This window comes from Idiotropiscis lumnitzeri, chromosome 10 (genome assembly GCF_059441095.1).
Source record: "Idiotropiscis lumnitzeri isolate Australia: NSW breed Sydney's pygmy pipehorse chromosome 10, RoL_Ilum_1.0, whole genome shotgun sequence".
Classification (NCBI taxonomy): Eukaryota; Metazoa; Chordata; class Actinopteri; order Syngnathiformes; family Syngnathidae; genus Idiotropiscis; species Idiotropiscis lumnitzeri.
The window spans coordinates 2,816,447-2,840,816 of record NC_142400.1 but is presented as its reverse complement, the minus strand read 5'-3'; the positions used below and the strand labels follow the sequence as shown (position 1 = coordinate 2,840,816).

The window sequence follows — 24,370 nt, the reverse complement described above, 5'->3', positions numbered from 1 at the left end:
GCTAAAGCCGATTCTGCGGCATGTGTAAGATGGAAGGGGAATCTGAAAACGCGCCGGCGGAGATGCTAATGCGCCATCAAATAATGACGGCACGTGCTTCCATTCAGATGACCTCACGCCGACAAGAATCGGTTCAAAGCCGACGTCGTCCCCCCACCTCCCCCGTGCCGCCGTCCTCCAACAGAAGGGTTACAAGATGAAAAGCTTCGGCTATTATATCATCTGGAGCCTTTAGGGACGACTTGAGCGAGTCATAATGGGACTTATCCCGATTTGATATATTCATAATTTATAAAAGCCCTTCGAGTAGTGAGAGGCTGTTACAGTCCGGAGGGTGCTTTGAAGACGTCGACTATTAACAACCTTTTACTTCAACGCACACACACACACACACACACCCGAGCCACACACACATTTTCTTTTTTTTGGGGGGGGTGGGTTCCATTTATTTTGTGTTTATACAGTCCATTAGCACCAAACTGCATTTTGGGCATCACCTCAAATTATCATTAAGAGAGACGACGATTAACACCCTAACGCGTGCCCGAATCCAATTTGCTTTATGATCCACTCGCATTTCGACGAAGCGACAATTTGGTTCCTTGTTAGGGAGGTGAATTACACTCGGCAGATTGGCGTTATTTGTTGCACGCCAACGGGGAAAACGCGCTTTTTTTTTTTTCTTCATATTTTGTAAAAAAAAAAAATAATAATAATAATAAAGGAGACTAGTCGCATCATTTTCAAATGAAAACAGAACCAAAGTGTCATGATACTCATGATGCTTTTTTTCAGGACCGATACCGATTATGGAGGCCAATAAACCGATATTTGAAACCGATATTTATTTGTTGAAAAAAGGTGAAAAACTGCGTCAAAATCTTGAAAGATAAAAATTCCAAAACTAGACTCAGTTTAAATGACTTTCAGCATCAAAATGACATCGTTGATGTCCGCACTCTCGTTGTCAGAGATCCGTGATGTGATTTATCTGCGGATGAACTCTAAATGGCGATATCAACAATTATTTTGCCGAGTAAAACTTCTCGTCCGGTATCGTTAATGGATTTCAATTTTACGTGCGAAATGTCCCATTTCTGATGGCTTTAAATTGTAACTGGTTGACATGACATTGTTGCTATTGGCAACTAACTTGAATGACGAATACCTGCCACAATTTCATTACAGAAATCAAAATGGCAAAAATTCAAAATGTAAATAAAACGAGAGATGATGGAGAATTATAAGAACCATGGTGTCCCTTACTTTTTCCAGTCCGTCCTCCTTCAGACTTATGATGTCCAGGTCAAAGTCTGTGCGCAATCCCGTTGTCTTGTTGAACGAGAGTCTCCCGGTCAGTCCGTCCCAGTGGGACTGAAAAACAACATTGATAGACACTTAGAAGCATATTCAAATCAAGCATATGTGAGGGTTTTTTTTTTTCAACTCATTTACTGCCATTGACGGATAAAGACGTCAAAGATCCAGTTTTTTTTTTAACTCTGCTGGTAGTGAATGAGTTAACAAGGGGTAAGGTTTTAAAGCAGGGATTCAAGCATGAGATATGGTTTCACATGTTTTTCGTAGGGTAAGGTTTTCAATCCAGTATCCTGGGTAAGGATTTCGATCAAGGTTTAGGATATCGAATTTGGGTTTCCATTCCGGATTAAGGTTGTAAATCGGGGTTTCAGATTAAACCTGCGTCAGGGTTTGAGGTGAAGCTTTCAACCGTATGCTAACAAAGAGACAAAAAAATATCACAATTTATCACATAAACTCAAATTTTTATTCCCCGTTCCGGTTTGTATCACCTCATGAGGTCTTGTAATCTTACAAACACATACGCATAATAAATTGCTACCACTGACAACCTCGTTTTAATATTGCACATTTAAGGGCGGAAAGTAGCAACAAAGCGTGCAATCAGCACATGCCGCGTTTGTTTCTCACCCAAACGCGGAAAGCGTTCAGGCTGCATTTCCGTCTTTTTTTGTTAATTACTATTCACATCCGCCACCGCCAACACCAGACGACCGCTGAGTTAATTAACGACCGTCTTTTGCTTGATTCCCCCTCGAGGAGGGAAAATGCATAACTGGCCTCTATGACAACTTCCCCCCTCGGATAATCGCAACCTGAAAAGACGTGAGCGCCCGCTGTTTGTCGCGGCGCACGCTCCTGCAGATGTTGCATTTTAATCATCTTTTTTTCTTTTTTTTTCCGACAACTTAAATCACAAGCAACTGCCAGAATGCTTCAAAAGTGATTTTTGTGAGCTCCTACCCTCCGATCGGAGCCCATCAGGCCTCGAAAACTTCGCCCGATCCAAAGGTCCATTTCGACCTTGACGACAAGTCTGACTTTGTAGCGAGCGTAAATCAGACCCGAGGACGTGTTTTTACAAGCGAACGGCGCAGTGTTGTCCTCAAACGCGAGCCCGGCGTAAGGACAACAATGTAATAATATTTCATTAGCTTTCGTCTTGATAACCAGAGGCAGTCGCCGTTGCTTCCCGTTTAGAAGACCGTAAAAAGACAATCCCGAGTATTTTGAAGGTGACGTTTGCGGCGGCGTGCGGAGGACGGACCGAAAAGTCTTTCGATCGTTTCCAAAGAAGGACGCAAGGCCACCGTCCTTTGAATTCAAACACGTGAGCCGATTCCATCTTTAAGATAATCCAAACCTTTCGATTCGCTTGATGTCATTGGCGTGGTAGAGCCAATTAGCATTCGTTGCTATTTTTAGCCACATTTGAACGAGGCCTGATTCCGATCTGAAGAGGTCTGATTGAATACCCATTTTTTTTTATTTATTTATTTTTGGTTTACGATTCCGCGGTGAAAATCCATCATTTTATGACGTCAGACTTGCATCAACGGTGTATATCCGATCTTTACGTTTTGACTGCAATCGCTTAGGCTGACCGATTCGGCAATTAAGAGTCACTTGCCGTCGCTCCGGTCTTGGGATTCTGGACTTGCCAGTCAATCACAGAGTCCATCGAGACAAACGAGCGTTCACGCTTGCGGACAATTTCAAGTCATAACCTAAGAAGCATGTTTTGGCGGCGTGGGAGGAAGCCAGAGTCCCCAAAGAAAATGAATCACAAGCAACGATCGAACATGTAAACTCGACACGGAGGAATTCTTATCCTAATTCCATTTTTTTAGTTGAGGAAGGCAGCCTTAGAGTGCTCAACTTTATTTATAGAGCACTTAAAAAAACACCCGTAGTTGCATGCTAAGTGCTGAGCATAAAATAAAAATCTGAGATTTCAAAACAACAGTGGGCCCGAAATGAAACCTTGCGGAACAACGGATGGATCAAAATCCGAACTCTTGGGGTGCTACACGTGCCTCCCAATTTTCATAGCCCCAAATTAAACAATATTCCTTAAACGATATCAGAATGATGTTTCCAAAACGGAACACCTCCTGCATGTTGGCCAACAAAATAGTGGATGACTTGCTGCCAAAAATAAAACGCGTCTGATCTTGCACCAACACAAAGAAAAACGAGCAAAATCCTGACAATTAGCGCCGAGACGCAAATGGCACTCGGTCGGGCGCAAACCGAGGCTGAATCGGTCCCATTTGGATTCCACACTTCAATTTTGCCGTTTTTTGGGATCCGCACCAAACGTGTCTTCCATCCTTCCTTGGCACACTCTCACCAACATTCTCGCAAAATGCTTGTTTTAGCATTTTTTTTTGCAAAACAAATGAGAACATAACCTCTTTTGGCGCTTGTCGCTATTAAAAACATATATTCCTTTTTTTTTTTTAACCGTAACAACACATCCCACTCTGTTTACCCAGCCTGTGTGATCTCGAGGAGCGAATCACAACAAGCGAATCGCCCACTGTGATCGTCGCAATGTGCTGGCTGTCTCTGCAGATTGATCAAGCGAGGCCGCTTCAGCAGAAGGTGAGATGAGAGAAGACAAAAAAAAAAACATGATGAGACTCCATAGCGGCTCGCAAACTTGTCACTTCCGTGCCGGTCTTTGTGCGACACACTGTAAATACAATCCCGATTGTCCCGAACACCTCCAGAGTGAACGTGAGAAACCTAAAACGCACCATTTTTTTTTTCCACAACAAATAATGGAAATTCTTCCACTTCATTGCGATTTAAAAAGAAGTGCGCCGGGAGTTCCTGGCGCTAAAATGGAAGCTGATCCCCTCTGAGGGATGCTAATGAGAACCTCAGAAGAGACGCGAGTGCTTTGAGTGATCCCGACTCCTCATTTGCCCACATTAATACTTTGGACTAAGTCCGGCTCTTATTTCTGGCCTATTTCCAAGCGTTACATCATACCCGGCCGGAGAACGGGTGCCGCTATCATCACGGTGACCTCGAGCTAAACCTCAATCGTGCGTCTGGAATACGTTCGGCAGGCACGTTTGACAATACGACGCCCGAAGGACGGGATTAACTGAGACGGATTTCAAGGCGTTGTCGCGGTGGCTGACAAACATTTTTCGGAGCGGAATCCAAGCGTCGATTTTCTACCGCAAGATCGTTTGGGAGCCGAAGCCGATCCCAGCTGACTTTGAAGAAAAAGCGGACTGCGGGCTGTGGACGGGTTGCGAGGGCGTGAAAAAGAGGTTGGCGACCATTCACACGGGTCACTGGGCTAGAAATGAAGTTGTGCTACTTAACGAGCTTAAATGTTACCATGACAAATCTGCTTGACCAAAGAGCGCCCGTCAGTGGTTGACGTCACCCGTTTGATATGCTTGGAAGACGTTCACGACGGCCTCGGCAAACAAAGTTTCGGGGTTACAAGTGGCACACAATGAATTACTTTGTGTTATGTGATTGGAACAAGGACTAAAACGAGGACATCCAGTCGGAGGGGCTGAACTTGCATGACTCGAGTCTGACCCGAGTCAGTTCGTGAGGTTTGAGTCTGACTTGTGTGGTTCGGGTCTGACTGAAGTCTGACTGAAGTGGCTCGGGTTTGACTCGTGTGGTTTGGGTCTGACTCGAGTCTGACTCAAATCTGACTCAAGTCTGACTGAAGTGGCTCGGGTCTGATTCAGGTCTGACTCGTGTGGCTCGGGTCTGACTCAAGTCTGACTGAAGTGGCTCGGGTTTGACTCGTGTGGTTTGGGTCTGACTCAAATCTGACTCAAGTCTGACTCAAATCTGACTGAAGTGGCTCTGGTCTGACTCAAGTCTGACTGAAGTGGCTCGGGTCTGATTCAGGTCTGACTCGTGTGGCTCGGGTCTGACTCAAGTCTGACTGAAGTGTCTCGGGTCTGATTCAGGTCTGGCTCGTGTGGCTCGGGTCTGACTCAAGTCTGACTGAAGTGGCTCGGGTCTGACTCAAGTCTGACTGAAGTGGCTCGGGTTTGACTCGTGTGGTTTGGGTCTGACTCAAATCTGACTCAAGTCTGACTGAAGTGGCTCGGGTCTGATTCAGGTCTGATTGGTGTGGCTCAGTCTGATTCGAGTCTGGCTCGGGTGGCTCATGGTCTGACTCGCGTGGTTCGGTCTGGCTTGGGTCTGACTGCTGTGATTCGGTTCTGACTCGGGTTTGACTCGTGCGTGGCTTGTGTCGCTCAGGCCCGACTCGTGTGACCTGGTCTGACTGGAGTCTGACCCGCGCTGCTCGGGTCTGACTCGAGTCCATTCGCGCTGCTCGATTCTGACTTTCACTCGACTTTCATCACATTTTGCTCGGAATCACGAATCGTTCAAACCCTGCACAAAAAATAATTGGTCGCAGACCTGTTCTTAAAAACGCCAAAGCATGGCAATCGCTCAACAAAATGGCGTGTGCACGAGAAAAGCAAAAGTGTCATTCCCTGCATCTTGTTATGATATCAGGTATAAATATTAGTATCTCCAGCCAGCCTCTTCATGTTTTATTTGGCAAACAACAACACACTCTCTCATGTTTGATAAACTCGAGGCAAGTTTCACAAATTGTCCTTTGAAAAGGTTGCAATATCCGCGAGATAAAATACCGTATGAGGGGAGTTTTATGCAGCAGACAACAACATCGCTTTAATGTGTCCATCAAGTCTCTTTGTTGGCGCTCGTGATTGATTTGCCGGGTAAACATGCGAGTCCACGCCACTCCTCCCTCGCCACTCGGCTGGAATCTCAACAGCAAAAAGCTTGCGACGGTTTTACCTCTTTGATGAAGCTCATGAAGCGGCTGCCGAAGCGCCAGGGCTTGTGGCGGTGGCACTGCAGCGAGTTGACGGTCATCTGCGGCGCGTGCTGGTACGAGACGGACACGATGTGGACGGCGTCGTAGGTCAGCGCCGCATCTGTCTGGAATAATGGGGTGAACATTGTTTCAACTGATGCCTGCCAATAAAAAAAATCAATTAAGATGTCCGTTTATGGTGCAGCTAAATTTAGCCTGGGTCGTTAGTGGAAGTTCAAGTTTTTGCCACTTATAGTGTTATAGTTGCAGTTTAAATTATCGCTAACTTTGACTAAAAATTGCAGAGTTTTTCTCCATTCACTTCACCCATGTTGAAAAAAAAATCTTATTGTGCATCATATATTGCGCACTAGTATACTTTAAATATTCCGCACCCCGTGGAGGGGACTGACGTGGACCCCCGCACGCGCCAGAGTTTAGAAAATATGTGCTGTGCTCGTTTTTAATCATCTCCTTTGCCAAGTTTCTCCGACTCAGCAATTCCAAAATGCTCAACTTTACAAAATTAGATAAGAAAAACGAGCGCCGTGTGTTTTTCCAAACGATAACGTTGAATCTAATAAAACAAAATGCTCCGAATATGGATTTGTTTGCTTTACACTCAAGGTCTGCATGGCGAACACAAAAAAAAAAAAAAAATCAGTAATCCCTTCAAGTGCACTGGTGTTTATGAAGGATATGGTCAGGCTATGTTCAGCATTTTAATTAGCGATAAAACGGATAATCACGCCATTCTCGTTTTCAAGAAGCGGGCAATTTTCATCCCCCTCGCACGACTTCTATTTCATTTCAAACTTAAGCGCCTTTGGACATCGGCAGATCCTATTCAGGGACGACGTGCAATATTATTTTTAAATGTCCACAGCTGCCCCGGAAGTCAGATTATTTTGAAGTCAAAACATTCCATGCCATCGACGTGTTATGTCGTGTTTTTCATTGGGTGGGGTCGAATGTGGTTCTGATGAGACTATCCTTTAAATCGCAAGAACTTGAGGAGTAGTAATGAGCCAAACTGCCACCGGAGGGCAGCAGTGTCCCATGCAAGAAATTCCCCCCCTGTTTGCCAACTGTTTACAATGCGGGAAGGTCGCCATGGCCGTGGCGAGACTCAACAGTTTTCAGTTCGATGCACTTGGACCGCGACTGACTATAACAAACAAACAATTCCTAAGAATTTAATTTTTCCGTTCCCATCGGTACTTGTTCCCGTTGCCGGATTTTCCGATGTCCAACATCGGATTGGCGTGGAGAGACCTTAAAACCCAGTTTTATGTACCACAAAGCTGCTAACAAATAATTTATTTGATACCAGACGCTCTCACCGTAGTTTATTTTATCGGCAGACGCTGTCGAAGTACTAAAACATACCGTCATGATGCCCTCCAGGAGGCCCGAGTCAGGTTTGGGTGATATCTGCCGTTCTGTGGACCACTTGTCCACAATGGAGGAGACCAGCGGGTTGTCCACGTTGAGGATGCGGAAGCCGGTCATGTTGACGCCACAAAAACGATACGGCTCCAAATCGATGGCCATCAGATCCTTTGGAGAGACGGGTAAAAAAAAAAAAAAAGGAGAGTCGGATTTTTATGCCGCCATGCTTAGCGTCGAGCTTTCAAGCGCCTGCTTTTTCTCCTCACATGAAAAAGAAAAATGATTAGAGAGATGCTATTTTAAGATCAAAATAAAACCAAAGGAGTCGTTTTTCAATGCCGGGCCTGGATATTTTAGCCCGATAAATGCATTATAAAAAGGTTTCTCTACCTGGAACAATTTTTTTCTACAGTCAGATTAGAGGAAAACTCAAAGGGACCGAAATGTTGCATCGTGGGTTCATTATTGCAATTTCCTTGGCGAGCAAAAAAGGAATTCAATTTAAGATGGCGTCATTTCTCATTTCAACGCAATCGCTCAGATTCGATGGCGTGTTCGGATTGGCAGAATTCAAAGACGCCCTTTTAAGGCCTTGGCTGCCATTTTTAAGAAATGGCATCTCGCAATCATGTTCTTGATGGGATTTCCTTGGCACCTCCGGGGGGCGCCGCTGCCCCACACGGCAGAAATAGGACAGCATTGATCAGACTGCTGAAAAAAAAAACTGTTAGTTCCACCCGACTTGTAAGAACCCAAATGAGGGGAGGCCAAATCCTCTAGGACCCTCCTCATCCTGGTCACCACCTCTTCCCGCTCCCTCACCCCTTCGTGTAGGCGCTATCAAACTCCGTACACCAAAACCAGCAGATGTTCAAATAGCTTCTTCACCCCTTGCCATCAATTCCCTCAACCAGAGTTCCTCAATCCTGTTCCCCGTCTTCCATCTGATTCATCCCAACACACCTGATTCAAATGATCAGATAATCAGCCAGGTCTGCAGAAGCTACATCGTGACCACTTGAAGCAGCAGGAAGAGGTTCGAAACAGACAGGACAGCGACCCTCGAGGAACAGGATTGAAGACCTCAAAATATTATAGCGGCATCTCGCAAATGTTTACTCCAAATTCCGCACATCCTCGTGCGACAGGATTACTGTATTGATCGTCGTCGCTTCAGCGCGCTGCGTGTTTGTAAAACCGTACTCAAAAAAGTGATCTGCCTTCGTGTGCTCACTTTTTGCTAAGCAGAGCCACCGTCATTTCTGTTCCTGAATCTGAAGAAAATGCCGTCAACGCACAGGATCACATTTGAAGGTGTTTGCATGATAAATAGATTATATAAAAAAAAATAAAAAAAAGATTCTTTGCTTGTGGAAAAAAAAAAAATCATCACATTAACCTTCTAATGAGTGGAAAAACAAAAATGTTGCTGTGTATGTTTGCATGTTTGCGATTTAAAAAAAAAAAAAAACGCACTCCAAAATGTTGTATCATTAATAATTCATTCCTCTCGTTCCCTTGGCAGGCAAAAGCAATTCAATTTAAGATGGCGTCGTTTCGGGGGAAGCCATTGTAGGCAAAGTGCGAAGTCACATGTTGACACATGTCGCGGCGTAATGGGCCGGGGGGGGCTCGGGAAGAAAAAAAAAAGACATTTGGATCTACATGGATATTTCATTAGCACCCTGTTGGGTTAGTGCCGGGCTAAAAAAAAAAAAAAAACGCCACCAGCCGTTAAATTATTTCTCCTCCTCTCTCCATCTCCCGGCGTCGCAGTACGGCACCGACTTTTTTATGAGCACGGATCAAAGTAGATCACTATTGTTCCGCGTGACATTCGGAAACGCTCGCTAAAGTAGATCGGGTCGCTCTCCGAGCGTTTGAAGCTAAGAATACAAACTAAGTGGGACACAAATGTTGGCAGACGTACAATACATTTCTTGTGACATCGTCGCTTCTATTAGAGCCTTTTGAGGGTGTCACAAAAAGCGTCTTGTTCCAATTATAAGTTCACATTGGCAGCAGCCGTGCCTTTCAACCGGCGACGTCGCGCGCGACAATCCATGCCATCCGACAAGTCTGTGGACACTTCATTAGGGACAGCTCACAAACGGGTCGGTCTTGGCAAGTGGCATTTTCGCCAGCGAGTCTCACGTTTCTTCCTTTGACGGACTTACCGAACCACCGTGGTTTTACGTTTAAGGAAATTGTGCGAGCCATTTCAGAAGGGAATATATCTATGGAGGGAAATTTGGTGAAAAAGTAACTTGTACTTGTCGCAAGGAAATCTAAGAAATTTGCAGTAGGAGCAAAAAGCAGGTGTTTGAAAATGATTTTGTATCTGTACTACAAAAAGAAAACAAAAAAAAAACTTGTGACTCCTAGTGGCGACGTGTTCCACCACAAGTTGACATTCATTCAGGTATTATTTCCCCACAAGTACATCATAAATTTGGCTTCATTTCCACTACAATTTATTTTTCTTTATTTTTTTTTACAAGTTATCATTTCTACAGCTACAAAATTAATTTTTATTTTTTATCTTTTTTTTTTTTTTTTACAAATAATTTTTGGGTGGTTACAGATTGAGTATTATTTCACACATTATTTTGCAACAAATTTCTTACATTTCCTTTCACTTTTACACCAAATTTACGTCCGTATATATCAGCCTTTGCTTCAGTCCGCATGAAAATATTTGCCTTTTTTATTCTTTTTTTTTTGGGGCACTTAATGCACAACCCTTCCTTCAATCCTATTATGGTGCAACTGAAGAATGGGATGTGGTGGCACCCCTGTTGGGTCGCTTCAGGCCGGACTGTATTTTCCCTCCTTCCCGTAACACAAACATTTGACAGGTACGTTGCGGAAATAAATGGCGTCACCTCTCACACTTTTAAGTTTTAACGCTCCAAAAAAAAAAAAAAAATGCTGGGTTGCTTTCATAACCCGCTCACTTGGTAGCTGTGGGTTTACTTTTACCCACATTTGGTTTTTACCCCGTGTTAGATCAAAATCTTGACCCAACAAAACGGGTCAAATCCTCGATCCAATGTGCCGAGTAGAAATAACCAGCATTATTTTGTTTAGTTTTGGACCCAGCACTGAATTCGCTACTTCAACCTGCAGTTTTAAGCGTGTACGTCGACATTCTGGAGTGTGAAACGGTGTCGAAGCTTCACCTGATCAAAGACTCAGTTCCTGCAGTTGATACTCGTGAATTAAAGATGAGCAACAAAAAGCGGAACATTTTTTTTTTTTTTTTAAAACAGGAGTTTCCCGCCCATGAAAGCTGTAGCGATGCTCCAAAGACATGAGGCATGTCAAAACAATGATATCGGCCATGCTGGAGAGCATGAAAGATGACACACATCAGGGCCGGGCCTCCGTGTCATAACGCGTTATCGCCAATGACTGGCCGGCTCCGCAGAGACTGTGGCCGTGTGTGTGCGGGCGTGTGCGTGTGGGTGTGTGTGTGTGCGTGCGTGCGTGTGTGTGGGCGTGCGTGCGTGTGTGTGTGTGAGAACGAGACGGTAACAAAAGGCGCAAGCAACAGCTTCGAACATGCTGCTATTCATTTGCAGTCAACGTGTTTCTCACCAACATGGCGGCGAGGGGCAGCAATCGCTTCCTGCTGGGGTCGCGCTCGTCGTCGAGGGAGATGTGGAAAAGGGGACGCCGCGGAGATAAAAGTGACGTTTAAAGCTAAATTGACTTTTGTTGTGGAAATTGGAGGACAGAGGTCGTTGCCGGAGTGGTATTGATTTTAAGAGCACAATGGATGGATTCCGTGTGTTGAGATTTTCGAAATAGGCGATTAATTCAAATTGAAGAGTACGTGGTTTAGTTTTGGTTTTTTTTGCATGATAGTTTTTTTTTTTTAGTACGTCATTTTTGTCTTTTTGTGTTTGTGTTTGTATTTATGTTTTTAATGCTTTGTTTCCGGCAATTTTTTATTAGTTTTTGGTGTTACTTTTTATTTTTTGTTTTAATATAAATTTGTAGACTATTTGTAATCGTGCAAGATTGGGACGGGGGGGGGGGGGGGGGAGTCACTAAATGTTATCTAATAAATTCAAGTCCACTAAAATTCTCAAACTACTGTTTGGCCTGACAGCGATATTGAAATAAATGTATTTAAAATGAACCCTGAAAATGAAGGACGTTTGCTTTATAGTCAGCTTTATAAGCCGAAGATGTAGTTTCAGTTGTTGTTTTTTTTGTCATTTTTTTTTAAAAGCAGTAGCCATTTAATTTTCGTTTACACTAATAACCTTTTGACACCCCACCCGCCCGAGTCAAACAAAGAGCATGCATCTCCAAATATAAAATAAAATGGAGATGTATGACTGGCTAAAAATGTTTAAATCACCAAATAAAAAAAACAAAACATGATCAAATTTGTGATGTGATTTTTGTAAAAAAAATAAAAAAAATAAATAAATAATAATAATAATAATGACGATATGAAGTGATGTCCTTTATTGTATGACAAATGTTAAAAGAAAAATCTAAGATACATTTTTAAAATTATTTATTTATTATTTCAATTTGGTGCTTTTTGGTTCAAGAAAAAAAAAATCCAACATTTGGAGACGCGTACGTTTTATTAAAAATAAAAATCACATTTAAAAATATTTTTTTTTAATCACAATCTTGAGATACATGCGTCGTTTATAAAATAAAAATATGCATGCTTTTTGTTGGCCAACAGTAACGTTAATATTCATCCATAACTTGCCGACGACGACAATTTCAATTCATTCTTAACAGAAAATGACAACTAAATTGTTTGAATTTACCGTTTGTTCCTTTTTTCACAAAGCTGTCATTACGTTGTTGCTCTCTGGCATTAGCGCGCATTCTTTTGTTTTACACAAGACATTTACTGGATTATTTGGCCCATAAAGGCTCGCGGGAGAGCGCAATGTTGTCTTTTTCAAGCTCGGCAAGCCACATTTAATTTCCGCTGATGTGTTTTATGGTGCCACCTCAAAAGAACGCGCCTCGACTTGGCACATAAAAGAGGAGTGTTCACGCCGCTCTATTATGCCTTGCAGGTCGTCAAAGTAAAATAGCTCGGTAACAGAGCGCGTGCCGAAGCCCGCGCGCAATTAGCCGCTATTCATCAAAAAAAGATGAGAACAATTTGCATTAATGAGAGCGCTGCATTACCAGAGTGGTGAAGATGTAGTGGTAGTACTCCGTCATCATGCCCATCGTCTGCGCCTGGAGGACGAGAACGGAGAGAAATGGTCAATTGTTAAAAAAAAAAAAAAAAAAAACTAAACACGCCAAGAGGTCGTTATGACTCAGCAGCTGTGACATCATACAAGATAATTGCGCTGGTCGTCCGAATCCGAGTACAAATTCTCAGTCATAAAATGAGTGCGTCGTTCAAACAAATGCAAACTTGTCACTCACATTATCAGAAAAAAAGAGTTTTGTTATGAAGCTAAATGTGTTCTTCACCGGTTAGCATAGCAGCTAGCGCAGCTAGCTTGTACTCGGGCGAAAACTCTGACATGAGCACTGATTTGTAAATCTGCGACTGTGATTAGAAGAGCGCTAAAATTAAACCGGTATTCGGGCTCGGCAATTGATCGAAATTCAATTACGATTACAATTATTACACGACGATTTTGTCATAATCGTAATTAATTAATTAATGTAACTTTGTTCAAAGTGGACTCATTTTACAATTTCTAATGTACTTCAATGAGTATACTTGAGTTGAAAATGTGGGCGTTTGATTGAAATTGTTTATTTAAATGTTACAAAAGTTCCACGGCAATTTAGAGTGCAGAGCAAGTCAATTCCAACATAGTTGCAACTTTTTTTTTTACTTTAAAATAACTAGTTTTCTAAACAATCCACTCCAAAAGGAACTTCGATAATAATAATGTTTTAAAAAATGTGATTTGTCTCAATATTGTTAACATTTAAACATTTTATTGTTTAGTTCTCCCCAAAAATAATCGTTTAAATAATCGTGATTTCAATTATTACTGAAATAATCGCAATTTTTTTTTTAATCATAATCGAGCAGCCCTACCTGCTATTCCAATAAAATGTAACTCACTCTAATTGTAAAGAATTTATTAAGGAATATTTTTCAGGTGGCAGAGTTTGTGTGAAACTGCAAAATATAACATATGACTAAAAAAAAATGGTACGCTGGAAAAGTACAATTTTAGGGTAAATAAATTTTCCTCCATTTCTGGAAAAGTGCAATCATTTTTCTCATATATTTTTCGGCGTGTTTTTTTTATTTAAAAAAAAGTGTCTTGAGATCATACGCCAGCAAAATGAGATCTCCCGTAAACATGATCCAACGCAAAGCATAACAGCAAGGTTACGTTTCATGTTTAATCAAAAGTAAATTTCTTCACCCCCCTTGCCCGCACTCCTCCATCACTGCCACTTGTTTTTACGCCAGTGACGTTCAAAGACGGCGCCGTCCCATGGCGGCTGTGCGTCACATTTAATTGTTCCATCTGCTGTTCAAGAAAAAGTCAAGGTTACGCGCTTTAAGGAAAGTCAACATGAAGGCAAAGACTCGCCTTCGTCTTTCTTTCTGCTGCGACCGAGCAGAATGAACCCAAACTTTGAGCTTTTTCAGACGTCTTGTGGATTCTTTGCAATATCCACGACGTAACGGAAGCAATGAATTTAAATTATTATTCTGACAAGCGATTCGCCTTTTTTAAATGACCGTGACACAAAAAGTCTCAATGTGACCCAAAGGGAGCTCACCGTTTTGCTTTGAAGCAGTCGTTTAAGGGTCAACTCTCTCAACTGTTTAATGTGGGCAGTTTGGTGTCAGATCGCCCAAAAAAAAGCTAAATTGTCAACATTTTTGCCTGCGGCGCTTGAAACGTTTGAACAAATTAGCACCAGTCTCACCAATCAACATAAAATTGAGGAGACGTGTCTCATAAAAAAATATGAACTCGTCCTTAAATTGAACAGGAAGTCAGCCATTTTGGTTCAACGCGGCCATCTTGTGCATTTTCTCAAGCTAACGCGAGGGAATTCCCCCAAATTAGCCGTAATCAGAAGCACGGAGCAAAGACGGATGGCTAATGCTAACGTTGCTAGCTAGCTAACAAAAGTTGTAAGCCATCCAATGGGCGGCCATTTTGCCTTTTACTGCCACTTCCTGTCGACTGAAAATGACATCACCGTGCCTCAAGGACTCTGCTTCAGAGCTCGCCTGTTTTCCGCGTTTGGTCATGTGACATTCACAAGTTGAGCCAGTGGCCACGTTTTCAGTCGATAGTGACAAAATGTGTGTATTTTCCCGCTTAATTCAGATTCCACAAATGCAATAGTAATCAAAAAAACATATTTTGCATCGAACATATCGTCAAGAGAAGTTTTGATTTGACTTCCCTTTGAGGCGGTGGGCGTGTCGCCCGCTTTTGACAACAAAGGGCAGTAATCTTGTTGTATTTGTTTTTGTTTGCTTTTAAACGACCGTGGACGCACTTTTCCCATTTTCTCCTGTCCAAGCGGCAGACGGAACGCGAGCTGACAGATGCATGTTGTGAGTGCGTGCAGACAACTTGATGGCATTGTGGCATGACAAAAAAAAAAAAAACAGCGTGTGTGTGTGTGTGTGTGTACTGCTCGTGTTGTGATGTTGAAAGCCTGTTTACAACATAATGGAAACAGAAATACTTTGTCTCACACACACCCCCACATCTGTTGTGGCTGTCAAAGTTCCATTACACACGGACCGAGTGTCCCGCGTTGCACTCGTTGTCTTAGATAAGGGCGACCTTTAAATTTGGCTGCAGTTGACAACATGGAAGTGCAGGAAAATTCATTTCACTTTGGCTTTCATCAAGCGAGGCTTTATGCGTATCTGAAGTTTCCGTTCGTGTCATGAGTTGCAAACCAAAAAACCAAAAAAAAAAAAACAAATGCCCTGCATTGTAGCATATTTCTCATTGAAAATATTGTCCAAAAAATACATTGGTTTTAATTTTATAAAAGCAAAATGAGTATGTTCGAGAATTATAATTAAACTAAAAAAAAAAAAAACTTAAATTGAATTTTTTTTTTTGAATATTCCAAATCTGTTCTTATAAATTACAACAATAAATGACCTGTGCCATACTATAAATTATATATTTTTTATTTTCTTACTTCAACTTAACACAACTTAAATGTAAAGTAAAATTACAACTTTCAATTTTAATTTAGTGCAATATTTTTTTCCCTGAAAAATGTTTTTATTGCAACTTATTTCACACATACAACTTTTTTTCTCTTAATACTGTAACACTATTCTCGTAAAAATCTTATCTCATATCATATAACAAAAATTATATTTAAAAATATTTTGACATTTCTGCCCAAATTTACAAAGTAAAAAAGAAAATATTATTCCAATACTTTAGTATTTGCCTGCAAATACTTTTTTTAATATTACCTTGTCCTTGAAACTAAATTATCATAATATTAAGAATCAATTTTGTGTATTTTTTGTGTAATGTATTTAGTCCCCCCCCCAAACACACACACGCACACACACGCAAATCTCGTAACATTGCTACTTATTCTCATAAAGTTACAACTCAATTCATTTTTTTCTTCTTCACTTAGAAAATATAAAATATTTTTCCCTCGCACAGATTTTTGTCTCTTCTAAAATTCTTTTCATTTTTTGAAATATGCGCAATTTTGAACCTTTTCTCGTGAAATGACGCGACTCGTTTTGTTGAGACACTAAATATGTCTGAAGGACTTTCTTCTCACGAGTCCTTTTGAGCTCTCCACGTTGCTTCCAAAAACCTTTCATCACATTTCAAATCATCAAAATGCTGTAACCAGTTTGGATTTAAACATCAGTGACGGGCAAAACTTCAAAACCACTCTCCCCTTCCCGTCCGTTTCAAAGATGGTGGCACGCGGACAGTTTTGCCATGAAGGAGAAATGTGCCTGAAAACCTCCTCTCGCTTCCTTTTTTTTTTTTCTTGAAAGGCCAGAAGCGGATTTACGTCAACTTTCATCCCAATAACTTGGGGAGGAGACGATGCGTTTTGTGAGACATTAACACAAAGTGACAGTAAACTTAATGGAGGAGGGGAAGAGGATGTCTACAGACTCGCTACATGATTGCGTTCATTCATGCCTCCACTTCCGATACACTTCGTTTGGACTTGGCTTGGCTTCAAATAACGGCTCTCGTACGTATCAAGCTTCATTGGAAATGTGATACCATTTAAGTTGCTTAGTTTTAATATATATATAGATATACAGATATATATATATTTATTTATATTATATATATTTATATATTATATAATATATTTTAATATTATATTTTATTATATATATATATATATATATATATATATAAATAAATAAAATAACTTTTGTCTGGCTGGAACAGATTAATGACATTTCAATTGCTTTCAATGGGGACCGATGATTTGACATACAAGTGTTCCGAGTTGTGAGTTTGTGGGATTTCTTTTTTTTTTTTAGTGGTGTTGGTGATGTGAATCTCTAGCAAGGTCGTATCGTACGACAGAAATCATAAAACACGTCAACGTGACTTGATATTAAAGGTTCGAGTGCTTTGGCTTCTCTGCCAAAATTGGACGGCCGGATGCGGTCGAGCTTGATCTTAAGCCACGATGGTTGTCTTATTTCACCTTCTGAACGTTGCGGCGCCAATCGCTTTGCTGTCCGTCAAGATCGCTGAAGGAAATGAAGAGGAGGGACAGGCCAGGGCGGCGCACTCGGCTTGTTTTGCTCGAGCTATGGAGCAGAGGTCGCGTCGGCGGGAGGGAAAAATGTCAAGTGACGGCAAAAGCTGTCATGATGGGCGACGCCAAACCTCCGACACCGAACGGCACAAGTGGCCAAACTACTCACATGCTGTACTTCAGCAGAAATTCCCGTACTTGCTTCAAAAAAAAAAAAACTAACAAAACTATTTGGGCAAAAATAAGGCGTAAACGGTACCGATCTTGTTTGCAATTTCGATCTGGACGAGGTCAGACGTTGCGGCCAACCTGCTTGAGGATCTGCGCCGCCATGTGATGGCTGCAGTCGAAAATGATGCGGAACTCGCGGCTCCTCTTCATCTCCTTGAGGAGGGGCCGGGTGTCCTGCGTGTCCACGGGCAGCTGGCGGATCTTCAGCCGGATGTTGTATCTGGACGGCGCCATGATAAGCTCCTGTAGTCTTATCAGGCCTGAAACACACGCCGTGACCGTCAGATTTGATTTGGCCTTTGAGTATCAGTGACTAGTATCGGCATCAAGATATACAAGTCTATATTTAAAAAAAAAAGAAAAATTGGATCTGGAGTACCAAAAGTGCGTGGTTGGCCCTCACCTGTGCTGTCATCATAGACCACGGTGGCTGTTTTCCATTTGAGGAACTGCACCAGGTCCAGGATGGCGTAGCTCAGTGACGAGTAATCCGGGTACAAGTTGGCGTAGAAGGTGTCCCTGTTGTCCATGGGGTGATGCTTCCAGCGCACCTGCACGTGCGGCACCTCCAGCGCGTTGCAGATGGACTGCACGGCGTTGGACGACGAGCTGTGCGACGGCCCGAATATGGCCACCACGCCCAGAGACAGCTGGTCGCAGGCTGCCGGAGAGAGACACAACACTTTGTTAGATTCTTTTTACACTTGGAAGGCAGTAGAATATAATGTTGTCACTTGGGTGGGTGGAAATCTTGATTTATTTATTTTTTAATTTGTTTTTTGGGGGGGAGGGGGGGGCGGGGTGGCATTTTGAGAGTTGCTTGTAATTTTTGACAAAGGCAATTTTTTTCTTTTCTGGTGAAATTTGTGTGTGGGTTTTTTGCTAGTTTTCTAAAAATGTCATCGCATAATTTCTTGTTTTCACATTTGATCACTTTTTGTCAACATTTTTATTATTTTGGTGTTTTTTTTTTTTGTCAAATTTGGAGGTTTTAGTCAAATGTTTGTTGTACAAGTCTTGATTTATTTTCTTAATTTTGATTGTTGGAAAATTAAATTCAGATTTTTGTGGTTTATTTTTAAAATTGTGATTTTTTGGGGGGGGCATTTTTTGTTATCTGGTTAAATTCGAAGTTTGTTTTTTTGGGTGGCAAATTTTCTTTTGCTTTGTCAAAAATTCATAGCTTTTTGTAATGAAGGTTTTCAACCTTCTTATAATTTTTTTGGGGGGGGCATGGTCGCCGATTGTTTTGTCAAATTTATGGTATTGAATTTTGACTTTTGTGGCATATTTTGAAAGTTGCGTTTCTGGATGTGCTTATATATTTTTTTAACATTTTTTGAGGGGGTGAATTTATTTTTATATTGTCATAGTCTTAGGCATGGATTTTATTAAAATGTGTTTTTTGGTCAATATATGTTGGGGGGGGTCAAAATGTCCACTTTATACTTTTGTCTTGACAAATTTAGGTTTTTGTCTTTTTATTTCGTCAAACTTGGTTTTGTCATTACGTTGCAATTATTTTCAAATTTTTCCCCCCATTTTTTTTGCATTTTTGGGTCAAATATTGCAATAGTTGTTATGGTCATTTTGAAAGTTTTCTTCGTAGCTATTTATGTGCGTGTGTCAAAGTTTCCAATTTCCATTTGAATATTTTCTGTTCAAATTCAGATATTTTTCACATATTTCATTTTTTTTTTTTTCTCACTTTATCCAGAACCAAACCAAATTTCCTCTCGCCGACCGACCTTTCCTCGAGGCCTCGAAGCTGTCGTAGATATTAATCCTCTGTATGTCGTAGGTCAACGTGGTGTTGGGCAGTAAGGTCCTGTTTCTGTTGATGTTGTTGACGGCGAATTTGAAGGCCAGCTCCTCGGCGCTGACCAGCGAGACGGGTCCGTCGGTTTGCTCGAAAATGCCGCCTGGATGAAAGCGCGTTGAAAAAAAAAGAAATGCCACACATTAGCATTGATCATGTTCAAAAAAAGACGGCGGGCCTCGTGTGACTAAATGGAGTGAAAATGTCCAGATAAATACGCTCGCAATCTTTGAAGTGTGACGCCGTAATGGATTGAAGGGCCGTGTTGTGCTCCATCAGGAGGGCAAAACATCTTAGCGGCTCGCCTCTCTCATTAACGGGAGCTTTTATTTCGACACAAAAAGAGGAAAAGTAACCCGTCGACGTGCACGTTTCTTTCTGCATTCGATATTGGAATCATCGAAAATGCGCCGCAGTGCATTCATGACGGACGAATTCTTGGCAAACTAATGACGTCTATCGCCCGTTATGTGATGGATGAGGATTGATGTATATTTGTTGTTGTGTTGTTGACTCGCTTTGAACGAATTTGCTGCGGAAAGAAGCACGGCCTGATGTCAGCTACTCGCGACGTGCAACATCCGCGTTTTGGTACGACTCCTCCCGAAGGAATGGAGAACAGTTCGGAACATTCCGAGGTTTTCTCCCTTCCCAGTATAAATAATAAAAAATGGCAATAATTTGTTTAAATAATATATTTTGGTTTTTAACAAAATCAACTTTTCGGTCAATTTGTGCTTTTCATGATTTTTGAACTTGAAAATATGGAGATACATTTGGGTAATTTTTTTTTGTTTGATACATTTTTAAGAAAAACTGAAATTTTCAAGATCATTTGATGCTTTTTAAAATAGTTTCTGAAAAACGTAATTGGGCAAAGAAAATGATAACATTTGAAAAATGATTGGTGCTCTTTTATAGTATTTTTGTTCATGAAAAATATGACAAAACTCTTAGATTTGGTGCATTTTTGTAGTACAAAACAATTCTTCAACAATCAACATTTGAAAAAAACATCTCCTATTCGAACGCGTAATCTTATTGCAACATTTGTTTGATCGTCAAATTTTGAATGTACCGTATGTATTTGACTGCCACCTGGTGGACAAAACACTTTGTTTACGTTCTATTTAATGACGGTAATATTACGATCTGTTTTTATACCGCACAATATGGTGGATTGCTGCTTTTCTTTATATTTCGGAGCTGCGTTTAGCATCGCGACTAAGCTAGCTTGACGCGGCCCGTTGGAACGCTTCGCGTTAAAAGTAATGAATCCTTTCCATTTTGCACGAGAGGCAAAATCTCATTCGAGTACTTTAGGTAATTGCCGGAGTATACACTAATTGGACTGTTAAAGAGGGCAGAATGCGCATTTCTCAGAAGCACTTGAACAAATTTGATCAGCTCCTCGCAAAAAGGAAGACGCTCGGGTTAATTCGCTTTTAGGGAGTTGGCCATCAGAACGGTGTGCGAGTGTCTCTCTTTGTACTAATATATATATTTGTTTTTTTCGTCTACTAAAATTAGACTAAAACTATCACCAACAGGAGTGACAAAAAGTATCGCGCATTTTTGTCCAAATAACTAAAACTAAGACTAAATCTAAAATGCCAACGCCAGTATACCGTGGTCCAAACTCTCTTCTACACAGGAAGTGATGTGTGCCGGCCTTCAAGGGACTCCCGACGTCAAAAAGTGACATTTCCGCCCCGAGATAGCGTCGCAAATAAACAACGAGACAAACCGGTCCACGTGTTGAGTGAAGACACGCGCACGCACACGCGCACGTGCACGTGCACGCGCGCCGCTGTTGTGCCTGCGAGCCAGCTTAAGTCGGCTCGCTCTCGACGGCGCCGGGTAGCGATGGAACAAACGCTTATTTTTAAACATGCGATGACTGACTTCACAGAGAGAATGACAGCGTGCCAAACGCAACCACGCCTCGGGGTGTTTTTGCTTTTCGCTTTCATGCTGCCTGCTGATTTCCTTTCATAATGTTTACCGCGACAACTTTTGTATCCTGTAATTTTACTTAAGTAGGTGGGAACAGGAAAAAATATCGGATGGAGATTTTCCTCCACGCAAAAGACACTTTATTGCTGCATACCATGAAATCTGCCTGGCAACACAAGCTAGCTGAATTCTGATTGGATAAAAACTATATATATATATATATATATATATTTTATTTTTTTTTTAAATTTATTTATTTATTTTTTATTCATTTAAAATGAAATGAACTGTCCGCCACGGGTGTTTTTCTATTTGACAAGAAGTAAAAAAAAACACACAAAAAGAGGCTTGCAACTCCTGCAGTCCATTTCCAATCATTTTCGTCACATCGGCTTCAACAAAATGCACAAAAGGCCATTCATGAGAATTTTCTTTCCCAGCAGTGTTTACGTCAGGGATGTCCAGTGTTTTTTCCGCCGAAGGTCAGATTGAAAAATGAATAGAAAATGGGGAGGGGGGGGGGCACGTCGCCTCGTTCTTAGAAAACATAGTTACTCACGGTTCCATTGTCGGTTCCGTACAGTCGCTCACTGAGTGCAGGATGCATTGAACTTGTTGGAGCAAACGACCTCATTAGGCTTGTTTTTTTTTTTTTGTGTGTGTTTCGAGTTTCCCACACTCCCCCGGCGAAGCTTTTCGCCCCCCCCCCCCCCCCCAAGTCAGACAATGTTCCCTTTCACAAAAAGCGGCACAAACAAAGACAAAGCGCTCACCGGCCTCATGTTTACTGCTGATTTCAGGAAGAATGCAGTCGTCCATAATTATTGGTAACTGCACAATAACAATCTCGACAGCCTCGCCTGAGTCACTTTGTTCGCCTGAATTAACGATCGCTATCGTGAAAGGAAATTAAAAAAAAAAAAACACTGCTAGCTTGTTAATCAACTCAAACGATTCTGGCCACGAGCTTTCGCTCTTAGCGACATGCTAACACGTGTCTGTCTGATATGTAGCTTTAAAGCCACCGTGTTAGCGTGCTAATGCTATCACTATTAGCATTAGCAAGATTGTGGCTCTTTTCTTGGTGGGTTTTCATTCTTTTCTCTTTACAAAGTTAGCGAGTATTTGCAGCATGGACATCTTATCAAATAATCGGCAAACCGTTTATTTCCAAATGTAAAATAAGTTTGAAATCAGTCAAGCGTTATGGAGTCTTCGTGTGCGTTGTGCCACAAATGCTCAATAAGCGGCCATTTTTTTTTTTTCAAATAGGATAAAGACGGCGCAAGTATTGTTATATTGTTCCTCTAAGTGTGTTGCCGCTCCGTTTGTGTTCCAGTATCCATAGCATGAGAGGCTAGACCACGACGACAGAAGTCCTACCTTTTGCGATGAGTGTTAGCATCCAGCTTGTTTAAGCGTAAAAAAATAATGAAACGAGCGACGGCTCCGATGTCGAAAAAAACTCACCAACAGTGTATTTATTTATTCACCGAATCCAACGACGTCTTAGCAACGCCTGTTCAAATCCCCTTTACAAATAAATGAACTGCACTCAAAAAGCTGCCATGAAAATGGAGCGCGCTGAAATGATGATACGAACGTTATTCGATTGCAAATTAATATTGCGCTGTCGTTAATTAAGTCAAATGACCTCAAAAGTGCCTTCTGTAATTAGGCAAGAAGAATTTTTTTTTTTTTTTGTGAGGAACGATTTACTGCTTATGATATTGCCTTCCCTCACATTGTAGCTCCATAGAATAATATCTAGATAATTTTTAAATAATATTCCAGAATAAAAAATATATAGCCTCTTACAACAGAGTTCATAAATTTGTTAAATATCCTTGGATTGTGTTTTGAGTAAAACAGCTGTAGTATGTAAAAAAAACCAAAAAAAAACTGAGAAATAAAAATGACCTTCCATTTTTATGTAAAGCCCTAAAAAATAAAAAAAAAAAACATTAAAAAAAAGTTTCCTTTGTGTGCTGACAAGTAATACAAGGTGATATTCATCACTTTCAAAGCTTAAACTGCGGCTTTGCATGTTTTGCCACAGATTATGACGCTCATTATTTGTTGTAAGACCTGCTGGCTTTCCCCGAGTACGTCGACTCCAAGCCATGAATTAAACATGAGACGCGTTCGCCCACCTTGGGGCGTCAAAAAAACCCAAAAAAAAACCAACGTCGTTATTGGAAGTAAAGAATGTGTCGTTAACGCCTGTGGCTTGCTTCCATTTGTCTTCTTCTTTATCGTCGTCATTCTTCCGCTAATGGCGTGTTTAACTTTGTGTTGTCACTGCCGACTGAGGGAAATAATCGTCCACGCAAACGACCCGCCGCCATCATTATTAAACGACGGTGCGGATTTTGTGGTGAGCAGTATCGGACGCACGGTATCGGCCATCTTTTTTTTTTTTTTTTTTTCTTAAGCCCTTTAGGTTTTAAGAATAATATTAATATGATTAACAATATAGCATTTAATCTAGTAAACAGATATGCCATTTTTTAATCCATAAAACATACATATACCTTTTCAAAAACGTAGTCCCTGCCTCCCAAAGACGTATTTATACGTCTTAGCCTTTTTTTTAGCTCCGTGTTTGTACTGCATTAGAACAGAATATTCTGTTGGCCTTTCAAAATCAGTCCAAATCCCCAAAAAAACGCTGGGATTGAGGGCTTTCCTCTAGTGAAAATGGCTGGAATTAAATGAGTTAAAAAAAAAAAAGAAAAGAAAATATCTCAAAAACTCTCAACTCTATTTTTAATGTTTCTTTCCAGTTCTGAAGAGTGGCCATGAACACCGGCGGAGAGAAAACGATCACATCAGGAAGGTGAGATAGCGGCAGGCTAATAGATGACGCAAGTTGAAATCGGCTTTGAAGCCATCACCGTTGGGAATGAAAGAAACTTATTAAAGCGCATGTTCTTTTATGGTCCGAAGCGATACATCAGGTGGGAAAAGCGCACCGTGAATGCTGGCCGCTTTTACGCAGGGTCGTTTATTATCATATAAATTGGAACACGGGGCCGAGCCATTTTAATTATGTTCCACGTCGCCTTTGCATCACGGGCGGA

General features: G+C 41.3%; 1 protein-coding gene and 1 long non-coding RNA gene across 3 annotated transcripts in view; one reads left to right on the top strand and one right to left on the bottom strand.

Moving 5' to 3' along the window:
* LOC148328612 (uncharacterized) overlaps positions 1 to 24,162 on the top strand; it is a 76,635-nt gene extending 52,473 nt beyond the window's left edge. Inside the window, exons 2-3 of the long non-coding RNA XR_015845705.1 lie at positions 3,819 to 3,927; positions 24,074 to 24,162. This is a non-coding gene — a long non-coding RNA (uncharacterized LOC148328612). The remainder of the gene's footprint in view (positions 1 to 3,818; positions 3,928 to 24,073) is intronic.
* Positions 1 to 24,370, bottom strand: part of grik3 (glutamate ionotropic receptor kainate type subunit 3) — an 82,495-nt gene that overhangs the window by 25,289 nt on the left and 32,836 nt on the right. For both annotated transcript variants that reach the window (XM_088307718.1, XM_088307719.1), the window contains exons 2-8: positions 19,261 to 19,434; positions 17,916 to 18,173; positions 17,591 to 17,772; positions 12,734 to 12,787; positions 7,556 to 7,726; positions 6,148 to 6,291; positions 1,267 to 1,374 (exon numbers count right to left, since the gene is read on the bottom strand). In XM_088307718.1, coding sequence (XP_088163844.1) covers positions 1,267 to 1,374; positions 6,148 to 6,291; positions 7,556 to 7,726; positions 12,734 to 12,787; positions 17,591 to 17,772; positions 17,916 to 18,173; positions 19,261 to 19,434 — 1,091 coding nt within the window. The remainder of the gene's footprint in view (positions 1 to 1,266; positions 1,375 to 6,147; positions 6,292 to 7,555; positions 7,727 to 12,733; positions 12,788 to 17,590; positions 17,773 to 17,915; positions 18,174 to 19,260; positions 19,435 to 24,370) is intronic.